The sequence below is a fragment of the Carassius carassius genome, chromosome 25 (assembly GCF_963082965.1).
Source record: "Carassius carassius chromosome 25, fCarCar2.1, whole genome shotgun sequence".
In the NCBI taxonomy this organism is placed as follows: Eukaryota; Metazoa; Chordata; class Actinopteri; order Cypriniformes; family Cyprinidae; genus Carassius; species Carassius carassius.
Genome location: NC_081779.1, coordinates 3,264,039 through 3,290,406, shown reverse-complemented (window position 1 = coordinate 3,290,406; position 26,368 = coordinate 3,264,039). Strand labels below are relative to the sequence as shown.

General features: G+C 37.3%; 1 protein-coding gene across 1 annotated transcript in view; it reads left to right on the top strand.

The window, feature by feature from the left end:
- The window catches only part of LOC132104838 (serine/threonine-protein phosphatase 6 regulatory ankyrin repeat subunit B-like), an 86,722-nt gene that overhangs the window by 16,571 nt on the left and 43,783 nt on the right, over positions 1-26,368 (top strand). Inside the window, exons 5-9 of the mRNA XM_059510369.1 lie at positions 6,129-6,227; positions 15,140-15,241; positions 17,052-17,153; positions 20,834-20,932; positions 24,829-25,029. Of these exons, the coding sequence (XP_059366352.1) occupies positions 6,129-6,227; positions 15,140-15,241; positions 17,052-17,153; positions 20,834-20,932; positions 24,829-25,029 (603 nt within the window). The remainder of the gene's footprint in view (positions 1-6,128; positions 6,228-15,139; positions 15,242-17,051; positions 17,154-20,833; positions 20,933-24,828; positions 25,030-26,368) is intronic.

The following is a 26,368-nucleotide window of genomic DNA, read 5'->3' as shown; positions in this document are numbered from 1 at the left end:
GTCTCCACTACGCCTCAAGCGAGACCGTGGGACGGTTAGGAGCATATTCCGAGAGGAGCGAAGGTGACGTTGAGACTGATAAGGAATTAACATGTCTTTTATGTACTCAGGAGCTTGATCATGTAGCGCTTTAAAAACAAACATCAACACCTTATATTGTATTCTGTATCTAACAGGTAGCCAGTGAAGGGATATCAATAAAGGTGTTATGTGATACCGTTTTCTGGTATTTGTTAAAAATCTCACTGCAGCATTCTGGACACACTGAAGACGAGCAACCAGTGATTCACTTATGCCCAGATAAAGAGCATTACAATAATCCAGCCGGGTTGAATTAAAGGCATGCACAACGATCTCCAAGTCCTTGTACGAAAGAATTGGTTTCAATTTAGACAATTTTCTTAAATGAAAGAAAGATGATTTCACAACGCTATTAACTTGATGATCAAAGCGCAGTTCCGAATCGAAAAATACTCCAAGGTTCTTTACATAACTTTGCATATTGTTGGACAGTAGTCTATTATTTCCAGCCAGAGCATTCCCAAACTCCTTGTTCCCAAACATAATAAACTCAGTCTTATCCTCATTTAATTGTAAAAAATTATTAGCTAGCCATCCCTTTACCTCAGTCAAGCACTTATAAAGATTAGTAAAAGATGCACAACCGTCACACTCCAAAGGAAGGTACAATTGTAAATCATCAGCATACAAGTGATAGTTAATATTATGCAGCTTAAAAATAGACCCCAGGGGTAACATATACAGAGAAAACAGAGTCGGACCAAGGATTGATCCCTGAGGAACCCCCCAAGAAATAGGAGCAGATGCAGAGACATAATTTCCAATTTTAACAGAGCATGTCCTGTCATGCAAATAAGAGGAAAGCCACTTAAGGGCTACACCATTGATCCCTACATAATCTCTAAGGCGGTCTATTAAAACTGCGTGATCTAAAGTATCAAAGGCTGCACTTAAATCTAGCATCATTAAGGCAACACTTTTCCCAGAGTCAATACTTAACAAAATATTGTTTGTAACCTTCAATAGTGCTGATTCTGTGCTATGTTTGGTCTCAAATCCAGACTGAAAAATATACATTATGTTATTTACAATCAAGATTATGGACAACTTTCTCTAAAATCTTATTCATAAAAGGCAATTTCGAAATAGGTCTGAAATTTTTTAACTCATGTGGATCCAAGTTATGTTTTTTTAATACCGGCTCAATAACAGCATGCTTAAACCCTGAAGGTACAGTTCCATGATATAAACTACTATTGATAATCAGAAGTATATTAGGACCAATAGTGTCTACAACCTCTTTAAACAATCGCGACGGGAGAACGTCATAAAGTGAGGTAGTTGGCTTTAAATGCATTATTAGGATGCAATCATTATTAGCAGAGGTGGAAAGTAACGAATTACATTTACTCGCGTTACTGTAATTGAGTAGCTTTTTTGTGTACTAATACTTTTTAAAGTAATTTTTTAAATCTGTAATTTTACTTTTACTTAAGTATATTTTGTTTAAAGTATTGTACTTCGCTACATTTTAAAACACATTAATTACTGAGTAAAAAAAAAAAAAAATCGCTCCCTGGAAACTACGGCAGTAAATAATGGGCAGGAGGGCAAACTGGCGCTAAAATCACAAGAAAGATGCAGACGGACAAAACAGGCGTTAGTGGTGCAGACACCGCTGAAAACGAAACCCCGTCATATTCTGAAGTTGAACTCGAAGGAAATGAATTGAACCCCTGGCCATATGTATGCTCTATTATGCAGTGTAAGCTGTACTTGCCTAGGAAGACCAAACTAGCAGCTTATAAAATCTCGACGAGACATCCACTCTTCGCAAGAATGTAGAGGTAAGCTAAATAATTGCATCGTTGCATTGGTGGTTAAAATGAAGCTTTGACATTTTAGCAAGAGGTTTTACACAAATTAGCCAAAAAGACAGTGGTGAGGAGTGTGCTATATATATCGTCTGTGATAATATCATAATTTTTGTTTTAATGATGTGCACGCGCATTTATAGTGCGTTCTTTCACTGTGTGATTCAGTCTCTTAAAATGCATTTAGAATGATCACAAAATTGAAGATATAGGGGCAGAAAATTCACATATTTATATAATTTCATATATTAAATCAAATTCACACAAAGAAGGCCATCTTTTCCTCCAAAAATCATCATGAATATATACATACATACATACATATATATATATAACAGTTCAGTAAACAAGTTAATTAAGAGACTTCCGTTTTAGACACCATATTGCCTTTTTTAGCTCTATTTCTACAACAGAAAATAATTCCAAACACAGCCACCAAAGCACAGTTTTGCGTCTCTGAGCAACGTGACAGTGTTTCGTTTCTGAATGAATCAACCGTTTAAATGATTCGGTTCAATCGCAATGACTCACTTATTAACAATGACTTGCTGACACATACTGGCCATTTTAATTTCACATTTAAAGTATCTTTTAATTTTTTTAAATAATTAATTTCTTAAAATTTCAAATGAGTATTCAACATTTTATGTCTTGTATATCAAAACATTATTCATGCATTTGTAACTGCAGGTTAAATGCATTCTTGTCCTGCACTAAACAGTGTAATACATCTAAATGCCACTTCCAATGAATCTTCTGCATTTCCTCTGCATTAAAATATGAGTTTGTTGATACTGATTTGCCTGGTAACAGCCCAAATGTTTTATTATTCTAAATAACTGATTCCTTTAATTAAAAACAACTAGTTTGAGATTAATAGACCTATCCCAGGGGTGTCAAACTCAGTTCCTGGAGGGCGATAGCCCTGCAGAGTTTAGTTCTAACCCTGCTCCAGCACACATATCATGTAGTTTTCAAATAAACCTAAATGATTAGATTAGCTGGATCAGGTGTGTTTAATTAGGGTTATATCTAAACTGTGCAGGACTGTGGCCCTCCAGGAACTGAGTTTGACACCCTTGGCCTGTCCCATTTTGACTCCCTCCCACTGTTAAAATGTAACTAAGTAATTTTTACTCTGAGTAAATTTTAAATGAGTTACTTTTTACTTTTACTTGAGTTGATTTTTAGACTGGTACTTTTACTTGTACTTAAGTAAAATTTCATTAATGTAATGGTACTTTTACTTGAGTAGAATATTTTTGTACTCTTTCCACCTCTGATTATTAGGATGTAAACAAGGATGCAATCATGTGAGCAAGTTTTTTTTTTTGCTATTTAAGTCAAATAAGTAACCGTAATGCAAAACACCTTTTCAAATTATTTCCAAATTCCATTTATGAAGTTAGCAAACAACCTTCTCAGTTGGCATAAGGAATAATGAGATAAAAAGCTCTGAATGCAAAGATTTAGCTGGTTTTAAGTGGACATTTAGAATTAACACTCATCTATTACTCAAAACAAAGCTCTTTAGTCCTTAAATAGGTCATTTCACTTTTTCTTTGTTTAGATCTTTTAAGCCATTTAAAAGTTTATTAAAATTCAGTTTACATGGAAAATGGTTCAAATTGGTGATGTGACATGTGGTCAAGTATGGTGTCCTATACTCTATTTGTGCTCTGCATTTATTCCATCCAAGTGCACACACACAGCAGTCAGTAGTGAACAAATAAGCACACACACGCAGTCACACTTCCCCATGGCGAGTAACAAGGAGAACAGGAGGTCATGAACAACAATAGTCTTTTAATCCAAAATATCCAGGAAATAAAACTTGGCAGATGGGAAGACAGGAAACACTGGGGTTGACTGATTTTCAATCCAACAAACACAAACTGAAAGGGCTGGGGCTTTTAAACACAGGATATAGGGGAGGAATGAGAAAAATTTGCAAAAAGGGGAACACAGGTTCATGAAATGACTAGTTAACCATCTAGGGTCTAATGGGGTTTTGGGGGCCTGGAGAAGATTTGTGATGCCCTGATATTTGTGTTTTTTTCAGTTGATTATAAACATCTAAATGGCTAAAGTCTAGTCTCACTGTAATCAGCAAAAATTGGGCTATACTAATATGAGAGCAGCATGTATTTACATGATTGTGTTTTTGAGAAAACAATGTTTATGAGTGGTTAGTGAAAAACTAAAAATGTTAAATCACTTGAATAAGGCAATAAAACACATACATACAAATATTGGTTCCCGGGACTTTTGAGAACTGGAGCTTGTAGCCTAGAATTTGTCTTTCTAAATTATGTGAAAATCAGCTTCTTTACTCACTCATGGAAAGCAATATATTGATTTAAATTTTCTAAGACACTTTTTGTGTAGAAAGGGCCTATGCAAGAGGACATGAACTATCAGCCAGAGCCGGACAGTAACAGAGTACATTTACTTGAGTACAGTACTTAAGTTCAATTTTGAGGGTAGCAGTCATGGTGGAGCCGATAGGTCAACAGGCCGAGGCGGAGTCCAGGCCTCGGAGGTGGAGTCATGGGAGACTCCAGCCACAGTGATGCTGGAGGATGGCAGTCTCGCAGAGCTCGCACCACTAGATGGTGGTCTGAGGGCGAACAGAGGGGCTACCAGATGACAGGGGTGGAGGATGCTGGAGTGGGTGGGAGCAGGCACTGGAGGGCTGGAAAGAACCAGCGGAGACAACAGAGAACGGAGAGTGGGCAATTCGATCTCCAGATCAGACTCTTAGTCTATGAGATTCCCCTCCTTGTTTTGGCACTTTCGCCCTACCATACTCAGCTCAGACACAGTGCAGGGTCGGAACTCCTCTTGGCACTCTCAGTGGCTTTCTCCCTAGTGGCAGGCAGTGTTGCCGGCTCACAAACCTTGACTGATACCAAGGCTTCCGGCTCTGCGGCAATCCTCAGCAATGTCACTCTCTCTAGTGATGGCTCGTCGGTCGTGGTGGGCTCTGGCTCTCCATCAGCGGTGTGCTGTGGCATGCACTCTGTGCATCAGGGAGATGGTGGGCTGGGATTTGGGGTGGGGAGTGGCATTGGCGATTAACTCCTGGGAACCGGCGAGGAATGGAGATCCATTTCTCGCCAGTGTCTACTCCGCAAATGTGTTGAATTCCGCTCAAGGACCATCTTTAGACGACGGTGCTCTGTGTCGTCTGGATAGTTGGTGAGATGGGCAATAGCCAGAAATAGTCTGGTATGACCCTCGAGCGATTTTTTTCACTGCTCCAGCAGGAGGATGATGTATTCAGGGGGAAGGAGGGGGTCCGTAGGACACAACGGAAAGAAAAACACTGGGAGAAAAACAGAAACCAAACAGGGGAAACACGCAATAAACTGTTTCGTTCAGAGATTCTGTCACACTTCCCTATGGTGAAGAATGAGGAGAACAGGAGTACAACAACAGTCTTTTAATCCAAAATATCCATGAAGTAATACTTGGCAGACAGGAAACACAGGGATTGATGTTCAATCTCCAACAAACACAAACTGAAAGGACGGGGGTTTTTAAGTTTTCAAATCCCAGGTAAGATGTCTTTGACGTTGTCTGTGATTTAGCAAATTCCTTGACACGTCTGTGTGTGGTGGCTCTTGATGCCTTAGCCCCAGCCTCAGTCCATTGCTTGTGAAGTTCACTCAAATTCTTGAATCAATTTAGCGTGACAGCCCTCATAAGGCTGTGTTTCTCTCGGTTGATTGTGCATCTTTTTTTTCCACATTTTTTCCTTCCACTCAACTTTCTGTTAACATTCTTGGATACAGCACTCTTTGAACAGCCAGCTTCTTTGGCAATGAATGTTTGTGGGTTACCGTCCTTGTGAAGGGTTTTAAATGATTGTCTTCTATACAACTGTCAGATCAGCAGTCTTCCCCATGATTGTGTAGCCTAGTGAACCAAACTGAGAAACCATTTTGAAGGCTCAGGAAACCTTTGCAGGTGTTTTGAGTTGATTAGCTGATTGGCATGTCACCATATTCTAATTAGATGAGATATTGAATTGGTGGGTTTTTGTTAAATGTGAGTCAAAATCATCACAATTAAAAGAACCAAAGACTTAAACAACTTCAGTCTGTGTGCAATGAATATATTTAATACACAATTTTCACAATTTTCTGAAATAACTTTTCCACAACATTCAAATTTATTGAGATGCACCTGTATCTGGTTTGCATTCTGATGGTTGAGTTATGTTTCCAGGCGAATGGCGACACGGCACTTCACATCTGCTGCAGACAGAAAGATGTTGAGATGGCCAAAGTCCTGGTGGAGTTTGGGGCGAATCCGGACTCTCAGAATGTGAGAAACTCTCTCACACACACACACACACACACACACACACACACACACACACACACACACACACACACACACACACACACACACACACACACACACACACATTAAAATTTTATTTAAAGGGACATAAACATTATAGATGCTGTTAAATACATGTACAAAATCATGAACCAGTGGCATGCAATAGGTCTTCACTATATTGAGCATATTGCTTAGTTGGTATGGGTATAAATGACAGCGTCTTTGCCATATATGTCGGCTGCCTATGATAGAAAAAGAGAACAAAGCACAGTACTTTGCTAGCCATTTAGCCCTCTTTCTGGGAATCCCAAGTTATTGAAGCCCTCTTACAACCAGCTCGTGTGTGTGTCCTAAGCTGCCAAATATAAAAACAAGTAATCGGCCCCTATAACCTATGTCTGAAATGGTATTTAAGAGTTTTTGACATTTAAAGACTTTAGTCATAAAAGTTTCCTCCATACTAGAGTCAAATGTCAATGCAACTTCCGAAACGAACACCTCTACACTCCTCAATGATCACAAGAACATCTGGTGTATTAGCAGACAAACATGAAAAGATTTCAGAGTTACTACTGCAATACTGAATCACGGATGAATTTACACAAGAATGTTTGCATACTCTTGCTAAAGGTCAATGTCAATGTCACCTTTATTTATATAGCGCTTTAAACAAAATACATTGCGTCAAAGCAACTGAACAACATTCATTAGGAAAACAGTGTCAATAATGCAAAGATGATAGTTAAAGGCAGTTCATCATTGGATTCAGTTATGTCATCTCTGTTCAGTTAAATAGTGTCTGTCCATTTATTTGCAATCAAGTCAACGATATCGCTGTAGATGAAGTGTCCCCAACTAAGCAAGCCAGAGGCGACAGCGGCAAGGAACCGAAACTCCATCGGTGACAGAATGGAGAAAAAAACCTTGGGAGAAACCAGGCTCAGTTGGGGGGCCAGTTCTCCTCTGACCAGACGAAACCAGTAGTTCAATTCCAGGCTGCAGCAAAGTCAGATTGTGCAGAAGAATCATCTGTTTCCTGTGGTCTTGTCCTGGTGCTCCTCTGAGACAAGGTCTTTACAGGGGATCTGTATCTGGGGCTCTAGTTGTCCTGGTCTCCGCTGTCTTTCAGGGATGTAGAGGTCCTTTCTAGGTGCTGATCCAGCATCTGGTCTGGATACGTACTGGATCCGGGTGACTGCAGTGACCCTCTGATCTGGACACAGACTGGATCTGGTGGCCACGGTGACCTCGGAACAAGAGAGAAACAGACAAATATTAGCGTAGATGCCATTCTTCTAATGATGTAGCAAGTACATAGGTTGTTATGGGAAGTGTTTCCGGTTCCGGTTTACCTAATTAATGCAGCCTAAAAATCCTTTAACGGATTTGGATAATAAAAGCATATTAGTATGTTATGTGTATGCCAGGTTAAAGAGATGGGTCTTTAATCTAGATTTAAACTGCAAGAGTGTGTCTGCCTCCCGAACAATGTTAGGTAGGTTATTCCAGAGTTTGGGCGCCAAATAGGAAAAGGATCTGCCGCCTGCAGTTGATTTTGATATTCTAGGTATTATCAAATTGCCTGAGTTTTGAGAACGTAGCGGACGTAGAGGATTATAATGTAAAAGGAGCTCATTCAAATACTGAGGTGCTAAACCATTCAGGGCTTTATAAGTAATAAGCAATATTTTAAAATCTATGCGATGCTTGATAGGGAGCCAGTGCAGTGTTGACAGGACCGGGCTAATATGGTCATACTTCCTGGTTCTAGTAAGAACTCTTGCTGCTGCATTTTGGACTAGCTGTAGTTTGTTTACTAAGCGTGCAGAACAACCACCCAATAAAGCATTACAATAATCTAACCTTGAGGTCATAAATGCATGGATTAACATTTCAGCATTTGACATTGAGAGCATAGGCCGTAATTTAGATATATTTTTGAGATGGAAAAATGCAGTTTTACAAATGCTTGAAACGTGGCTTTCTAAGGAAAGATTGCGATCAAGTAGCACACCTAGGTTCCTAACTGATGACGAAGAATTGACAGAGCAACCATCAAGTCTTAGACAATGTTCTAGGTTATTACAAGCAGAGTTTTTAGGTCCTATAATTAACACCTCTGTTTTTTCAGAATTTAGCAGTAAGAAATTACTCGTCATCCAGTTTTTTATATCGACTATGCAATCCATTAGTTTTTCAAATTGGTGTGTTTCACCGGGCTGCGAAGAAATATAGAGCTGAGTATCATCAGCATAACAGTGAAAGCTAACACCATGTTTCCTGATGATATCTCCCAAGGGTAACATATAAAGCGTGAAGAGTAGCGGCCCTAGTACTGAGCCTTGAGGTACTCCATACTGCACTTGTGATCGATAGGATACATCTTCATTCACTGCTACGAACTGATGGCGGTCATATAAGTACGATTTAAACCATGCTAATGCACTTCCACTGATGCCAACAAAGTATTCAAGTCTATGCAAAAGAATGTTGTGGTCAATTGTGTCAAACGCAGCACTAAGATCCAATAAAACTAATAGAGAGATACACCCACGATCAGATGATAAGAGCAGATCATTTGTAACTCTAAGAAGAGCAGTCTCAGTACTATGATACGGTCTAAATCCTGACTGGAAATCCTCACATATACCATTTTTCTCTAAGAAGGAATATAATTGTGTGGATACCACCTTTTCTAGTATCTTGGACAGAAAAGGGAGATTCGAGATTGGTCTATAATTAACTAGTTCTTTGGGGTCAAGTTGTGGTTTTTTGATGAGAGGCTTAATAACAGCCAGTTTGAAGGTTTTGGGGACATGTCCTAATGACAATGAGGAATTAATAATAGTCAGAAGAGGATCTATGACTTCTGGAAGCACCTCTTTCAGGAGCTTAGATGGTATAGGGTCTAACATACATGTTGTTGGTTTAGATGATTTAACAAGTTTATACAATTCTTCCTCTCCTATGGTAGAGAATGAGTGGAACTGTTCCTCAGGGGGTCTATAGTGCACTGTCTGATGTGATACTGTAGCTGACGGCTGAATGGTTGCAATTTTATCTCTAATAGTATCGATTTTAGAAGTAAAGTAGTTCATAAACTCATTACTGCTGTGGTGTTGGGAAATGTCAACACTTGTTGAGGCTTTATTTTTCGTTAATTTAGCCACTGTATTGAATAAATACCTGGGGTTATGTTTGTTTTCTTCTAAAAGAGAAGAAAAGTAATCGGATCTAGCAGTTTTTAATGCTTTTCTGTAGGATATGTTACTTTCCCGCCAAGCAATACGAAATACCTCTAGTTTTGTTTTCCTCCAGCTGCACTCCATTTTTCGGGCTGCTCTCTTTAGGGTGCGAGTATGCTCATTATACCATGGTGTCAAACTGTTTTCCTTAACCTTCCTTAAGCGTAAAGGAGCAACTTTATTTAAAGTGCTAGAAAAGAGAGAGTCCATAGTTTCTGTTACATCATCAAGTTGTTCTGAGGTTTTGGATATGCTAAGGAATTTGGATACATCAGGAAGATAACTTAAAAAGCAGTCTTTTGTGTTAGAAATGATGGTTCTTCCATACTTGTAACAAGAAGTAGAATTTACAATTTTGGCTATATGAATTTTGCAAAGAACTAAATAATGATCTGAGATATCCATCACTTGGCTGAATAATTTCAACACCATCAACATCAATTCCATGTGACAGTATTAAATCTAGAGTATGATTTCGACAATGAGTAGGTCCTGAAACGTGTTGTCTAACACCAATAGAGTTCAGAATGTCTATAAATGCTGATCCCAATGCATCGTTTTCATTATCAACATGGATATTAAAATCACCAACTATTAAAACTAAAGGTGATAAATGGTTTGATATGTCTTTCACTATAAGGTTCAACCATCAACCATTCTGTTGTGGCATGCTATGTGCATTCCCTTGTAAACATGACAGCCATTCAGGATATGTGGCAGTGTTTCAGTGATCTGTTCTGTAGTATGATGCCAACAATGAGTAACATAAGTTGTAGGACTGGCTTTTACTGTGAAAAAATGGCAGTGTCCTCACTGAGTGCAGTAGTCTTAAGAAATGAGTGAGAAACAGAGTGATCAGCGAATGGAAGACATGCAAGTTTTCCCTGTGAAGGCTCAGTACAGTCCGGTGCTGTTTTTGGTGATACTGATGTAAATCCATGAGAGTTTGCAGGGCACCTGTTAGTGGGTGGCTATAACCACTGTATGTGACTGACAACTCCCTAACATCTTTGTCATCAGCATATTCAGAAGGTGGAAAATCTACATCCTGGTATAAATCCCTATCACGTTTGGTACCCCAAGTCCTCCTTCCCATTGGGGATGAAAAATAATGTCACAAGTGCTATGTGTATTTAGTCCAAAACACTTTCGCACTATAAGCTCACTGTTTTTGCTTAAAAATCTGGACCCCCTTCACTGCCATTATCAAATCCAGACATTATTTCCCTTGCAACAGTATGCCAGGTATATCATGTGTTATCATGTGCATTTTGCAACATAATTAGTCAAATTAGTAAAATGTAATAAATAAATTATTAAAGACAGTTTACCCGAATATGAGAGCCAGGAACAGAATAAAGGCCCTCATATACTTCAAACAAAATTGAAGAACTAAATTATGACATCATTTCGAACAAAATCAGGCTCAAATGAAGTTTGTTTTGAGTTTGTTCCGGCAGTTCTAAACAGCTCACCAAAGCGAACTTTTTGGTGGGGTAGTTAATTTTGGCTCCTAAATAATTTTGAGATTAGTATTGGTTCGTGGCGATTATGCAGTCGGTGGGTGTTCTTCTGAAACCTTCTTTGACATGCGATTTTTATTTTAATTATTTTTGGTTCGTTTCTCATTCAGCAGAGGTCATCCAGGATAACAACGTCTCTTAGTCACTAGCAAAATGAACACACTGGAATGTCGAATAGATGAATTGCCAATATATATTCGCACCTGTACAATCGCTCGCGGAGATACTTTAAAGATCCAGAGAAAGCATTTAATCCCTGGAAAGAAATTGCAATGGAGATTGGTACCGACAACCCAGAGTTATGCAAAAAAAGATGTAGAGAAACATCAGATGCAAGTTTTCCAAAACCATGAAAAGAATGAAAGGAAAGAGTAAATATATAGGGTAGCAGGTAGAGGTCTTCACAGTGCACCCGAGACCCGTCGACCCCGGACCCGACCCGGGACCCGTACGGGTTCGGGTCTATATTTTAAATCATCAGCCGGGTCCGGGTCGGATTTACTGTTTAACATTGTGTGTAATACCCGTGCGATCGGAGTCATCGGACTCGGAGAACACCCGGCCGTGATCAAAGACTGCTTGTGTTTTTTGTAACTTGCAACTTGTAAAATTAGGAAAAGAAAAGAGTGAGCCAAAAAAAGTGATCTCTCTCTCTCTCTCTCTCTGCTTTTAGAAGCAGAGCGCGCAGACTCAGAGTTAATACAAGTGCATGCACGGTATTAATGCTTAAAGACTTGACACACTCATATTTAATATATTTCAAATCAGCACCACAATCTGAGGTGAACTGTCACATTAATGTTTTCTATGACGCTCAAATTGCGTTAAAGCATTCTAGGTTGATACAGCTAGCACGCATGTGCAGTCTCGATCGCGTTTCATGTTTATATGGCAACCAGTGAGGGACACTTCGACCGCCAAACCGCGTTTTACATTTTCTCCCATTTTTATAATATTATAAATGAACCGTTTAATCTTAAAGTTTTAGTGGTCAGATTCAGACTCGATGCAGAGCAGAGAGCACAGAGATCAGATGATAGCAAATAAATAACGTCAGCAGCCATGGCATTGCACGAGCGATCATTATTATAGTTCAAAAGGGCAAACAGTTGAAGTTATTATGCGAGTTAACTCGAGTCAGAATGTACATGTGCACAGTAGGATTTGTCATCCGTCACCGTGACATCAAGTGGATTTTTAAGCTGAAATAATGAGTGGATTCAGCTTGGACTTGGGATAACGAGAGGAATAACATGAATAACTTTCTTGTCGGATGATTAATGCATCACAGGAAGGTACAAGAAAGAGATACTACGCCTCTTTAAATTAGGTATTTTTCGCAACAGGTTTATTGACTTGTAATAGTAATTTAAGGTGGAACATGTGAACGTCGGGTCCAGTCGGGTCTGTGTCTTCGGGTTCGGGTCCAGATTTTAAATAATATACTGGTCCGGGTCGGGTCCTGGTAGGCATTTCTCGGATCTACACGGGTCCGGGTCCAGCTTTTGAAATATTAGACGGGTCCGGGTCGGTTCGGTGTAGTACATTACGGGTCTCTTTCGGGTTCGGGCACGAATTTTTGGACCCGTGAAGACCTCTAGTAGCAGGTATTAAATACATCAAATAAATGTTACACCATACTGCTGCTGCTGCGGTTGTTGTTCATTTGTTTTTTATCAAATCATGACAACACACAAAATATAAAAAGGTGTGATTATATATCTAGTTTAATAAAATAAATGAACACTAATAAAATCAATCAGGTTTGAGTTATTGCGATGACTCCAAAACATTTTCTACATCATGCTAAAGTTAACAGACTATGAGCCATTCACATATCCAAAAACTGATTATGGGAATGGTATGGTTCTTTTGTATTGCAAACAGGATACTTGACTCTGAACTGCTGCTAATCATTATTCTTTTGTCTATAATATTCTGACCATTGGTGCCGTCTAACAACTAGATTACCTACACTTCATCATTCCCTCGTTGTTTTGTTTAGGGCATACGCGTAAGCATCACATTAATGTCTACATTAATATACACCCCTCCTCCAGCAGCGCAGGGGTGTTGGAAAGTTCTGAAAAAGTTTACCATCGGTCAGCCTTTTCGAACTTCCTTTTGCCCCCAAACGAAGAATGAAAACGAACTTTGTCTGAAGTATATCAGGGCCTTAAAAGAACAGATTCGATCTCACTGAGAGCTTTGATAGCAAAAGACAAAAGACAATGACAGAAGTGTGGATGGAGTTAATGGACAGAAGTTAGAAAATGGATTTTGGAAGTGTTCTGAGTAGGGATGAGGCTGATTTTGTACCCAAGGGACTTTTTGCTCACCGATTATGTCTCTATGTTAATGGTTTCCCCCCTGGGGAAAGGATAGAAAGGGGAAGAAAGTCTCAAAAACATCCGGGACAATTAACCCTGTATAAATGGAGACAAACCGTGCAATTGCTGATCACTTTAGCCACATCCTGTGTAGATAACCTACTAGTATTTATATGCTGTTATAGTTTTTTATTTATTAAATTATTTGTAACTTTATATTATTTTAAATTAGCCTTTATTTTTACACTTTAATTTTTAATTTTAATTTTATTTTTAGTATTTTTATTTTATTAGTCTTTAATTTCGATTATTACAATTTAGGTTTGATTTATTTTTTTATTTCAGTTTTAGCTTTTATTTATTTGCAGCAATTTTAGTGCTTCAATTTAATAAATGAATATTAGAAATGTTGCCTTTGCAACTAAGTAAAATAAGATTTTCATGTTATATTTATATTTTATTTCACTCATTTCAGATGTGAATCTGCCCAGAGAAAAAATATAATTGCTTAGATGCTGCACTTTCATAGTTAAGGAGACTAATAACTTTCATATTTTAGACATTACCTCAGATACTCTGATCTTCTGAGACATACAATAGAAACACAGTGCATTAACATACAGACATCTCTTCCCACATCTCACTGAGCAAAAATGTGGGAAAACACGTCTCACATATGCACGGGTTCCTCCTCATCCTCTTCCTTCCCCTCACCCTTTCCTTGCAGCTCACTCAGAATGGTCAGTAGCAGAATATAATGTTCTACATGAATGCAAGTAATATTTACAGTCATGTTTGGAGTCATTTGAATTGTCTCAGGGCGACTGGTACAATGGTCTCAATTTTACAAGAAGCAGACTAAAAGGTGATAAAGATCCTAAGATGAATTTTGCTCGCTGTAGAGTGTGTGCCATTTCCCAGTCTCAAGTGGTGATACCTCTACATGATTAATGCAAATTCCAATTGTTAATTCCTGTTTCTATCTCAGGGGATGTTTGTCTTTGTTTAAGGTACTAAAGTAAATGTTGCAAGACATGGAGCATTGGGCACACCAACTGTATCTTTAGAAATCTGGCTAACACTTGGTATTATTTCAAGTGTACTTACATTATAAGTGCTTCTAAGGAATTTCTGTTTATTGTAATATTACTAGCTAAGTGTACATGGAAAACCATGGTATGACCACACCAAAACTACTATCAGGGAAAGTAAGGTTGGTCGGCTTATACCTATAGTAGTGGTCGTGACCTCTGACTAGAAATAATGTTGCTTTATTCAAGCGTGTACAAATCTATGGGGGCTAATTAGAATTAATTCCTTGGACTGAGTGTGTGGACCTTACAAGGGTGTCATTTCTTCAGTGTTGTCACAAAGATATAATAAAATATGTGATATGAACAGCAGTTATTATATTTTTCAGAAAACTCATTCTGTATGATTTATAAGCATTTTGAAAAATGGGGACATGGGTTCTGTCCTCATAAGTCACCCTCTCCTTGTAATACCTGTGTCATACCCATGTCATTATACAGAGTTGTGTCCTGATATGATACAAAAACAAGAGCACACACACACACACACACACACACACACACACAAACACACAGAGGCTTAGATTATTTGCAACATGGAGACCAATAAGGAGAAACTGAGTTTTGCAAATTCACATGACATTTGAGTCAATATTGTGCTTCTGTTTGAAACACAAATATTGTGTTTCCAATTCTGTTTGATTTCTCTAACAGGAATGGACAGAGTGAGCTAATTACCCAGCATGCCTTGTTTGTTGACAGAATGAATGGCAGACTCCTCTGCACATCGCCGCTCTGGAAGGAGACGAGAACATGCTGAAGTTTTTATACCACTGCAAGTCCAGTCCCAACATCTTAGACAAGGTGAGACAGAATACACAAAGAGAGGAAATATGCACGAGAAACAAGTATTTGTCGGGTCTCGGGACTAATCACCTGCCTTTTTGGTGTGTGTATGTATTTGTGGGTGTTTGGATGGTTTGACAGCTCACCGCGTCTGCCTGTTTGAGTTTTCCCCGCCTCCCTTGTTTCCCCGTTGTTAACCTTAATTGCTCGCCACCTGTTCTCTATGTTCTTCAAAATTTTTCCCCTTTATTATTCCCTGTGTTTCTCTGTCTATTGTCAGACTGTTGTTACTCGTACCAATAGCTCCGATCTTCTAGCTGTTCTTTGTACTCACCTTGTCGTGTCTTGTCCTCAGGCTCCAGTGTGTTTAGCTGATTTCTCTGCCCCTTGTTCTTACAAGCCCAGAGCTCCTAGAAGCTTCCAGCTGTCATCCCTCCGGTCTCGGCGGTCATACGAACTACTGTGGAACATTACTCATCTGCTTTTGACTCATCTGCTTCTCATCCTCTCACTACGAGTGAAACCTGTGGAACGTGACTCATCTTCTCTGCCTCCTCTGCTTAAATAAAGCTTTGAGTTAACCCGCATCTGAATCCGGCCTGTTTCTCCTGACAGTATTATTGAACAGTCGATTCAATTATAAAGATGGCCCGTTTATCTACAAGATTCCCAAATCTTTTTATCAGTTGAAGCCCTTTGATGTGTATATTAATATTGTATGATACTATATACAGCTCTGGAAAACAATAGGTTTTTCAGGATCTACTAGACGAGAGTCTGAGTAAAATGTTTATTTTTGTTTTATTCTATAAATGTCTGATAACATTTTTCCAAATTTCCAAATAAAAATTATGTCCTTTAGAGCATTTTTTATTTCATAAATGACAGCTGGTCAAAATAACAAATGTTTTCATTTACTGTGATTGAAAAAAATCGAGATTTTTTAACTCTTCTGAAGTTAAATTATTGGTAAACGTGTGAAAATATGGCGTGCTTTTTGTTATTTTGACCAAGAATGCTCTAAATGACAACATTTTATTTTCAGATTTGGAAGAGAGGTCATCAGTAGTGTACAGAATAAAACAAATTTCACTCAAACACATAATTATAAATTGTTAATCCAGAGAAACTGAGAATTGTCAAGTGGTCTTTTACTTTTTGTTCAGAGCTGTATGTAATTTTCTCTCTGCTTTTTTTTTAAAGTATTGTTTTTATATCTAAATACATTCAAATTGCCTTCAGGAAATTAAATAAAAGCAAACTTAATATTTCAATAATTTAACAATCTGCATGTTCACGGTTCACTGATCTCACATAACATGCAGGTAAGCATAATAAAATAAAATATTTTTTTTTTTCAGTAAGTGTTATTTATTTAGAAATTAACATTTTTAATTCTTAATTTTATAGTAGCATTTTACTTTTATTTAAAATATAATTTTATTTTATGTTAATTATCAATGTTTTATTATTTTTTATAACATTTTGTGATTGAACAAGTTTTATTTCTAGTTATTGTTTTTATGATTTTATAAATTGTCTGTTTTTTTACAATTATTCATTTTAATTTGACATTTTTATGATTTTATTAATTTTCAGTAAGTTTTTATTTCTATAATTTTTATTTTACATTTTTGTTATGTAATGTTTTCAGTATGTGTATTATAAAAAAATTGTTTAGAATTCTGTAATTTTTTAAGTATTTGTTTGATTGAATTCATTTTCAGTAAGCATTTAATTTAATTGTTAATTTTATTGCACTTTTGTTGATTTGACTTAAAATTTTTTAATTTGTTTGTTTAATGTCTCTCTTTCTCTTCTGTTTCAGATGGACAGATCACCTCTGCTCATCGCCGCAGAGCAGGGACACACCAACGCAGTCGAGATCCTCACTGAGAAGTTCAAGTCATCTGTGTTAGCAAGAACAAAGGTGAACCACTTTGCTTTAAGGGATCAAAAAAATTTCTCAATTAAGTATAAACTTCATCAACTGAACCTTAAAAATACTTAAGAAAAACAGACACAAATGAGCTCTCCTTCAATAAGTGTATGGAGGTATAAAATGAGTGAGGAGCAGCTCAGATCATTTGATATAAAAGATCTGCATACTTGTTGCATGCAAATTTAAGAAACAGTTTGAGAAGTTGCTGTGAAACTCTGGAGGAGACACGTGATATTACTGGGGTCTGTTTCTCAGGAGATTTTCAGCAAACATTTACATTTGTTTTCAATTGAATATCATTGCTGTTTAGAATAAAAGCAACTGAAGAGATCTCATGCCACTATGATTTATTAGTGAAATAAATCAACTTTTAAATGATATTCTAATTATATGACCAGATTATATTACTTACATTTACATTTAATCATTTAGCAGACGCTTTTATCCAAAGCGACTTACAAATGAGAACAATAGAAGCAGTCAGGTCAACAAGAGAACAACAACAGTATACAAGTGCCATGACAAGTCTCAGTTAGTCTAGTACAGAACGCATAGCCAGATCATTTTTTTTTTATGAAAAGACAAGTAAAGTTCTAGTATTAGTTGGTTAAGTGCTGGCAAAAAAGATGAGTCTTTAGATGTTTCTTGAAAATGAGTAAAGATTCAGCTATACAAATTGAGATTGGGAGGTCATTCCACCAGCTGGGCGCAGTCCAGGAGAAGGATCGTGAGAGTGATTTTGAACTTCTTTGGGATGTCACCACAAGGCGTCATTCACTTGCAGAGCGCAAATTTCTGGAGGGCACATGAGATTTAACCAGTGAGTTTAGGTATGTTGGTGCCGTGCCATTGGTCGTCTTGTAGGCAAGCATCAGTACCTTGAGTTTGATGCGAGCGGCTACTGGTAGCCAGTGTAACCTGATGAGGAGAGGAGTAACGTGAGCTTTTTTTGGCTCATTGAAGACAACGCTCGCTGCTGCATACTAGATCAATTGCAGAGGCTTGACAGTACATGCATGAAGGCCTGCCAGGAGAGCATTACAATAGTCCAGTCTGGAGAGAACAAGAGCTTGGACAAGAAGTTGGGTGGCTTGCTCTGACAGGAAGGGTCTAATCTTCCTAATGTTGTATAGGGCAAATCTGCAGGACCGGGTCGTTGTAGCAATGTGGTCTGTGAAGCTTAACTAATGATCCATCACAACTCCTAGGTTTCTGGCTGTCCTCGAAGGAGTAATGGTTGATGAGCCCAGCTGTATAGAGTAGTTGTGATGAAGCAATGGGTTAGCTGGAATCACCAGGAGTTCTGTCTTCGTAAGGTTAAGCTGAAGGTGATGGTCATTCATCCAGCTAGAAATGTCACTCAGACAGGCTGAAATGCGAGCAGCTACTGTCGGGTCACTGAGCCTTGAGGAACCCCAGTAGCAAGGTGTTGTGACTTAGAAACATCACCCCACCAAGACACACTGAAGTATCTGTCAGAGAGGTAGGACTTAACCCACAGGAGTGCGGTTCCAGAGATGCCCATCTTTCTGAGGGTGGACAGGAGAATCTGGTGATTAACGGTGTCAAAAGCAGCAGACAGCTCCAGTAAGATGAGTACTGAGGATTTTGAAGCTGCTCTTGCCAGGGCTTCAGTAACCGAGAGCAGAGCAGTCTCAGTTGAGTGGCCACTTTTGAAGCCAGATTGGTTGCTGTCCAGGAGGTTGTTCTGTACAAGGAATATAGAAAGCTGGTTGAACACAGCTCGCTCAAGTGTCTTTGCAATGAATGGAAGAAGGGATACCGGTCTGTAGTTTTCAAGAAGCACTGGATTTAGAGATGGTTTCTTAAGCAGTGGGCTTACCCGATCCTGCTTGAATGCTGAGGGAAATGTTCCAGAGTGAAGAGAGGAGTTGATAATGTGAGTAAGCGGAGGTAAGACTAAAGAAGAAATTGCTTGAAGGAGGTGAGTGGGGATTGGATCAAGTGGACAAGTAGTAGGATGATTTGAAGTTTGGAAACGTCCATCTCTGAGAGTGGGGAGAAGGAGGATAAAGAGTGTGCGTCGGCCATTGTGAAGTTGTCCTCAGTCTGCAGTGTGGAGAATTGGTCACTGATGATTCTTGTCTTATTTGTGAAGAAAACTGCAAAGTCGTCGCTGTCCCGCAATGTACATAGCCTGCTCTCCGAGTGTTGATAGTAGTGATAGTAGAGATCTGAAAGCACATAGTGACTACAAGTGTAAGAAATAAGTATTTGAGAACAAGCTATACAAAAAGTAAAGAAAGAGGAGAAAAGAAATACTCAAGTGCCTTGATATAGTGCCTATACATATATATATATATATATATATATATATATATATATATATATATATATAAAATATGTATATAAAAACTGAAACTGTTAATGCTGCATTTTACACTTTGGAAAAGTTATATATATTTTTTTTAAGTATGAGCAGGCCTACAAGCTGGGATTGGTAATGCTGCACTGTAATCATAGTTATTTATTTGTATTTTTCATTATATTTTATTATATATATATATATATATATATATATATATATATATATATATCAGGGGTGTAACGGTACGTGTATTCGTACCGGACCGTTTCGGTACAGGGCTTTCGGTACGGTGCACGTGTGTACTGAATGCAATATTTTGTATGCGGAACATAGGTACATTTTCGTGTTTCCAAACTAACATATTAAGTGGCGGAAGTCTCCGCGTTCAGCCCAAATCCCGCCCTGCAGCTGATTCTAAGGCCGGTGACACACTGGCTGCGTAGCGGGAGCGTGGCGTTTCTGCTGCGTTTCAGTTGCGTGACGGCTGCTTCGCGTTTTCTGTGTCTTTACACACCAGAATTGTGCCTGAAGCGGCGCTGGCGCTCTGCTGCTACTGTAGGTGACGTAGAGGGAGGTCGCAGAGGCGCTGACAGACCAGGATCTTGTCTTCACGACAACAATATCTTTACTTCATGTTGAGCATAAATATAAAGCCTACTGATAAAGGACACCGTCAACAGTATTGACTGCAAAATAGACTGTTTGACAGGTGCAATATGCCAGTGTGTCACCGGCCTAAGGTTTTCAAAAGGCATCACGCGAGTGTGAACATCACTACAACTAGGAAAAAAACGATTATAATTCAAACGCAACTCCCGTCTGCATTTAAACAGACCTTTGCTCTTAATTCCATTCGGTCCAACGCAATAACAAAATCTGAGCAGGTCTAAAAACTGAAGCTGTTAATGCTGCATTTTACACTTTGGAAAAGTTATATATATATATTTTAAATATGAGCAGGCCTACAAGCTGGGATTGGTAATGCTGCACTGTAATCATAGTTATTTATTTATATTTTTCATTATATTTTATTATATGATATTGGTTTGAGACAGAGTATTTTATTTAGTGGAGAACTTTGCAGCAGTATTTTATTTCTTATTCTTTTTTTATTTTATATATATTTTATTAAAAAGCGAATTGTAAATGAATTGTTAAAAAACGTTTATAGTAATAAACAACCTGCAGTTTAATGTTTGCATTTCTTTCCCTTACTGTACCGAAAATGAATATATATATATGAATTTTTTTTTTTTTTTTGAACACACAAATGTTATGTCAGTGTGTTGTAATCTGTGAAGATGTTTCTAATGAATCTCTCACGGATGATCCCATACAGGACGGCAACACACTTTTGCATATCGCATCTCAGTGTGGTCACCCTGCGACCGCTCTCACAATACTGAAGAAAGGCGTCTTGCTGCACATGCCCAACAAGGTACTGGACACATTCATCTATTTTAGTTGACTGATTTTCTCAAGCTTGAATGCTTGGACCCAGTTGTTCAAAATAATTCAATTGTATTTCAGCTATCAAATTGGCTTAAATCTTAAAAAATGTTTGTTCAAAAGATGAGAAAGGTTTCTGAAATCGGATATCGATTTAGATCACATAGCTTTTGATTCTGGATCAAACATTTAGTATTTGTTGTTCAAAGCGTTTTAATAAGGTTAAAATAAGAAAACAGATTATTAGATTATGAAAATATGATTGCAGTCCTTCTGCTTCAATATTCATTTTTAATTCATTGTTACTTGCAATTTCTTTGTAATTATTTGTAAATTTACCGGCTTGAGTTTCTGACTGAAAAAAAAAAGTTTCAAGGTAAATTCTACAGTTGTGGTCTAAATTTTACACACACTTTGCAGTATCTGCAAAATGCATATGTAAACTTTTGAACAGGGTCCTTTTTATAAATTCAACTATTGTTTTCTCTTGTGGACTACAGGTGCTTCTCAATAAATTAGAATGTCGAGGAAAAGTTCATTTATTTCAGTAATTCAACTCAAATTGTAAAACTCTTGTATTAAATAAATTCAATGCACACAGACTGAAGTAGTCTAAGACTTTGTTTTTTTTAATTGTGATGATTTTGGCTCACATTTAACAAAAACCCACCAATTCATGACCTCAACAAATTAGAATATGATGACATGCCAATCAGCTAATCAACTCAAAATACCTGCAAAGTTTTCCTGAACCTTCAAAATGGTCTCTGACAATCATTGACACCCTTCACAAGGAGTGTAAGTCACAAAAAGTCATTGCCAGTAAGCTGGCTGTTCACAGAGTGCTTTATCCAAGCATGTTAACAGAAAGTTGAGTGGAAGGAAAAAGTGTGGAAGAAAAAAATGCACAACCACCAAGAGAAACACAGCCTTATGAGGATTGTCAAGCAAAATCGATTCAACAATTTGAGTGAACTTCATAAGGAATGGACTGAGGCCTGGGTCAAGGCATCAAGAGTCCCCACACACAGACGTGTCAAGGAATTTGTTGAACCACAGACAACATCAGAGCATCTTACCTGGGCTAAGAAGAAGAAGAACTGGACTGTTGCCATTGGTCCAAAGTCCTTTTTTCAGATGATAGTAAGTTTTGTATTTCATTTAAAAACCAAGGTCCTAGAGTCTGGAGTGGAGAAGCTCATAGCCCAAGTTGCTTGAAGTCCAGTGTTAAGTTTCCACAGTCTGTGATGATTTGGGTTGCAATGTCATCTGCTGCAGTTGGTCCATTGTGTTTTTTGAAAACCAAAGTCACTGCACCCGTTTACCAAGAAATCTTGGAGCACTTCATGCTTCCTTCTGCTGACCAGCTTTGTGAAGATGCTGATTTCATTTTCCAGCAGGATTTGGCACCTGTCCACACTTCCAAAAGCACCAGAAGTTGGTGTTGGTGTGCTTGACTGGCCAGCAAACTCACCAGACCTGAATTTTCAAGAGGAAAATGAGAAACAAGAGACCAAAAAATGCAGATGAAGGCCACTGTCAAAGAAACCTAGGGTCCCATACCACCTCAGCAGTGCCACAAACTGATCACCTCCATGCCATGCCAATTTGAGGCAGTAATTAAGGCAAAAGGGGCCCCTACCAAGTATTGAGTACATGTACAGTAAATTAACACTTTCCAGAAGGCCAACAATTCACTAAATGTTTTTTTTATTATTATTGATTTTATGAAGTATTTTAATTTGTTGAGATAGTGAATTTGTGTTTTGTTTCACAATTTGAGTTGAATTACTGAAATAAATGAACTTTTACTACGCTGCTCACAAACAAATGATGAAGAAGAATAGTGATGGAATGGTTAATACCGTGGCTCCGATGCAGTTTTTGAAGCACTATTGTATCACACACTGTGCCGATGCTTGTATCGAAATGACAACATCACATGATAGATGATGTTTGAAGCTTCGAATGTCATGCAGTATTGGAAGATCGGGATAGATGGTTTGAAAAAAATGGCTTCGTGACCCCACCTGATGTAAGGGACTGTAACCTTGACACCAGACAGAAAGTCAATCATGTTTTTTAGCTGGGGTCTCAGAGACCCCAAACACAAAACAAATGTTAAACAATTTTTTTTCAGCTACGTATGTCAATTATTAATTATGATCACGTGCTTGCATATTTAGGGTCATTTCTAGCATTCTGTGCCATTTGAGTCCCCATGACATAATGTGGTATATTTTGCATAAAATTGGGTTAATACTTATTTCTGAACTCTAATCTTACAAAGTTACTGCCCCTCTACAGTCAAACACTATAAATATGTGAAGAGGCAGTGTAGAGAAAAGAAATCTCTGATAGCCGAGGCACTCCATAATTAAAATGTCTTTATTGCAAAAATGACATGTCCTAAATGGACAACTTTAAAATGCCCACGCGTAGCGGCATGGGGCCTTCTTCAGGCTAGGACATGTCATTTTTGCAATAAAGACATTTTAATTATGGAGTGCCTCGGTTATCAGAGATTTCTTTTCTCTACACTGCCTCTTAAGATGTTCTACCTTAGAACGAAGAGCACCCAAATCAAACTTAAAAGGGATTGAGCACGCCATTCATCTTGAATCTAAACTATAAATATGTGCTTAAAATTTTATTATTTTATGAACTGGAACCCACCGGGGCGGAGCAGGTGGACCTGGAGCCCACAAGGGTGGAGCAGGCAGAAAATTATTAAAGAATAATATCCTGAGCTGGACCTAAATATTTTTTCTTATAGTGTAACAATCCCTTCTTCAGATAAAATGATTACATCGTGGAAATTGTAACTTTTTTATGGAAAGTTACCAAACTGAAATGGCACCGAATAGTAAGAATGACCCTTTTATATTATTGATCAATATGTGAATCCGTTGACCAGACTACACATGGCGAGTTCCGGTCTCATTGGCACAAATTAATTTAGATATATCAGATTAGTTAGAACTGTACTGATTCCAGATTGATTCAATTCAACGTGATGCAAAGCGTATATTCTCTGCAGACAGGAGAATGGTGCAAACGAAAACTGAAAAAAGTCCAAACTGAACTCAACTGTGACAATACTGCAAAGTGTATGTAAAATTTGGACTACAACTGTATATCTTTTTTTTTTCAATATTATTTTTTTTTTATAGTATTTACTAATATTTCAAATGGTCAGTTTCAGGTATTTCAGGAACAAAATGTAAAGAAAAAAAGAGAATTAGTTAATAATACAACACTGGTATCATGGTAGTTTATATACATATTTATTTAGTTTTTCACTTAATTTGTTTAAGCATTGCAGTGGTATATTTTTTACTTTTGTCCCCATAAAATGATCCCCCATACAACTGTCAATATCAAGCAAAAAATAAAAAATAATGACCATAATGAACATCAGAAGGTATATTTTACCTGGTTAAAACTGGATGGTTTTAATATTTATTAATATTTATTGTGCTGTTTCTGTCTCTTATAAAAACATTTAAAGTGGCCTAATGCTAAATGTTCTGCCTGTTGTTCATTATACTGCTAGTACCCTGTAATTTGATATGTGAGCTCCAGATTATCTGATAAAAGTGTTTCTAGATCAGAGCTTTGTTTTGAAAAACCCTCATTATCTTTCACTTTAGTTGCATTATATTTTTGCACTATAAGATTATATAGTTTGAAGTAAACTGAATTCCTTGCATTGTTGGACTTCCAAGTTCAGATCATTTTTATCCAGATTAAACTCTTTTGAACAATCAAACCCTGTTTTGCCTTTTAACTCTGTTTAGATCTAGTTTTCCAAATTGGCCGTGGCTAATCTTATTTATATAATGTGTTCTTGTGCACGGTTGGATGTTGTGTGATGTTATGCAGTCAGGGGCATTATGTCTTCACGCCGCGGCTAAGAGAGGCCACATGGCTGTAGTGCATGCTCTGATCCAGAAGGGAGCGCCTGTGGATGGCATGGCTAAAGACGGACAGACGGCGCTTCACATCGCGGTTGAAAACTGCAAGCCACAGGTGGTGCAGATGCTGCTGGGTTTCGGGGCAAATGTGCAGCTCAGAGGAGGAAAGGTAAGAAAATCTGATTTATCATGAAGACATTTCCATCAGACTTCAGTGAGGTGTTATTTAAAAGCATCATCTTAACTAGCTTTAAAGAAATAGAAGTAATGCTTTACAATAAGGCCCAATAGGTTCATGCATTAACTTACAATGATGCATTTGTAACAATACATTTGTTAGAGTATTTATATATTAGCTGTTCATTGTTAGTTTGCAGTTACTCAGATCTATTAAATAATATTAACATCTTTGAATTTTAATAATGTATTATTCAGTTCAGTTATTCGGTTATGCCAATACAGCATTTGCCAGGTTAATTTAGTCTAACTACTAAAATAACTGAAATTAAAACTGAAACCAAAATTAATTATATTATTATTTATATATATATATATATATATATATATATATATATATATATATATATATATATATATATATATGTCGTATTATTACATGGTAATTACATGGAAATTTATTTAGACACATGAAGAAAAAATATGAAATCGAAAAACTAAACTATAAAAATAATTATTGTTACATTAAATAAAATAAACATTAACTGAAATAAAATATAATAAATAAAAATATATTTAAAATATATATACTGTATTTTATTACAGCTTGCTGCCAAAGCAACATTTCTTATTGATGTAACTGAAAATGTAAAAAATTATAAGCACATACATTCATAAAAAAAAAATTGAAACTATGAAAGTGTTTTTTTTGTGAATTTTTTTTAACCGATATACAATTAAATTAGCGTATTTTTCGGACTATAAGTCACACCCTTAGTATAAGTCGCATCAGTCCAAAAATACGTCATGACGAGTAAAAAAACATATATAAGTCGCACTGGACTATAAGTCGCATTTATTTAGACCCAATAACCAAGAGAAAACATTACCGTCTACAGCCGCGAGAGGGCGCTATATGCTGTTAGTGTCGACTGCAGGAGCACTGAGCAGCATTTCTGGCAGCATAGAGCGCCCTCTCGCGGCTGTAGACGGTAATGTTTTCGGTTAGTTCATTTCTCTTGGTTCATGTCAAATTAATTTTGATAAATAAGTCGCACCTGACTATAATACGGAAAATACGGTAATACTAAATAAAAAATAATAATTCAATACTAATTACTAAAACTAAACTGAGAATTTAATAATAATAATAACAAGCACAAAACAAAATTACTAAAACAATACAAAAATGTATATTAAAACAGAAAATATAAAAATAAATCTAATTAAAAATATTAATAAAAACATTATAGTATCTTAATGATTCTAAAATAATACTGTTATAAGGAAATATTGAAATTAACATTAACTGAAATGAATATACACTTTAG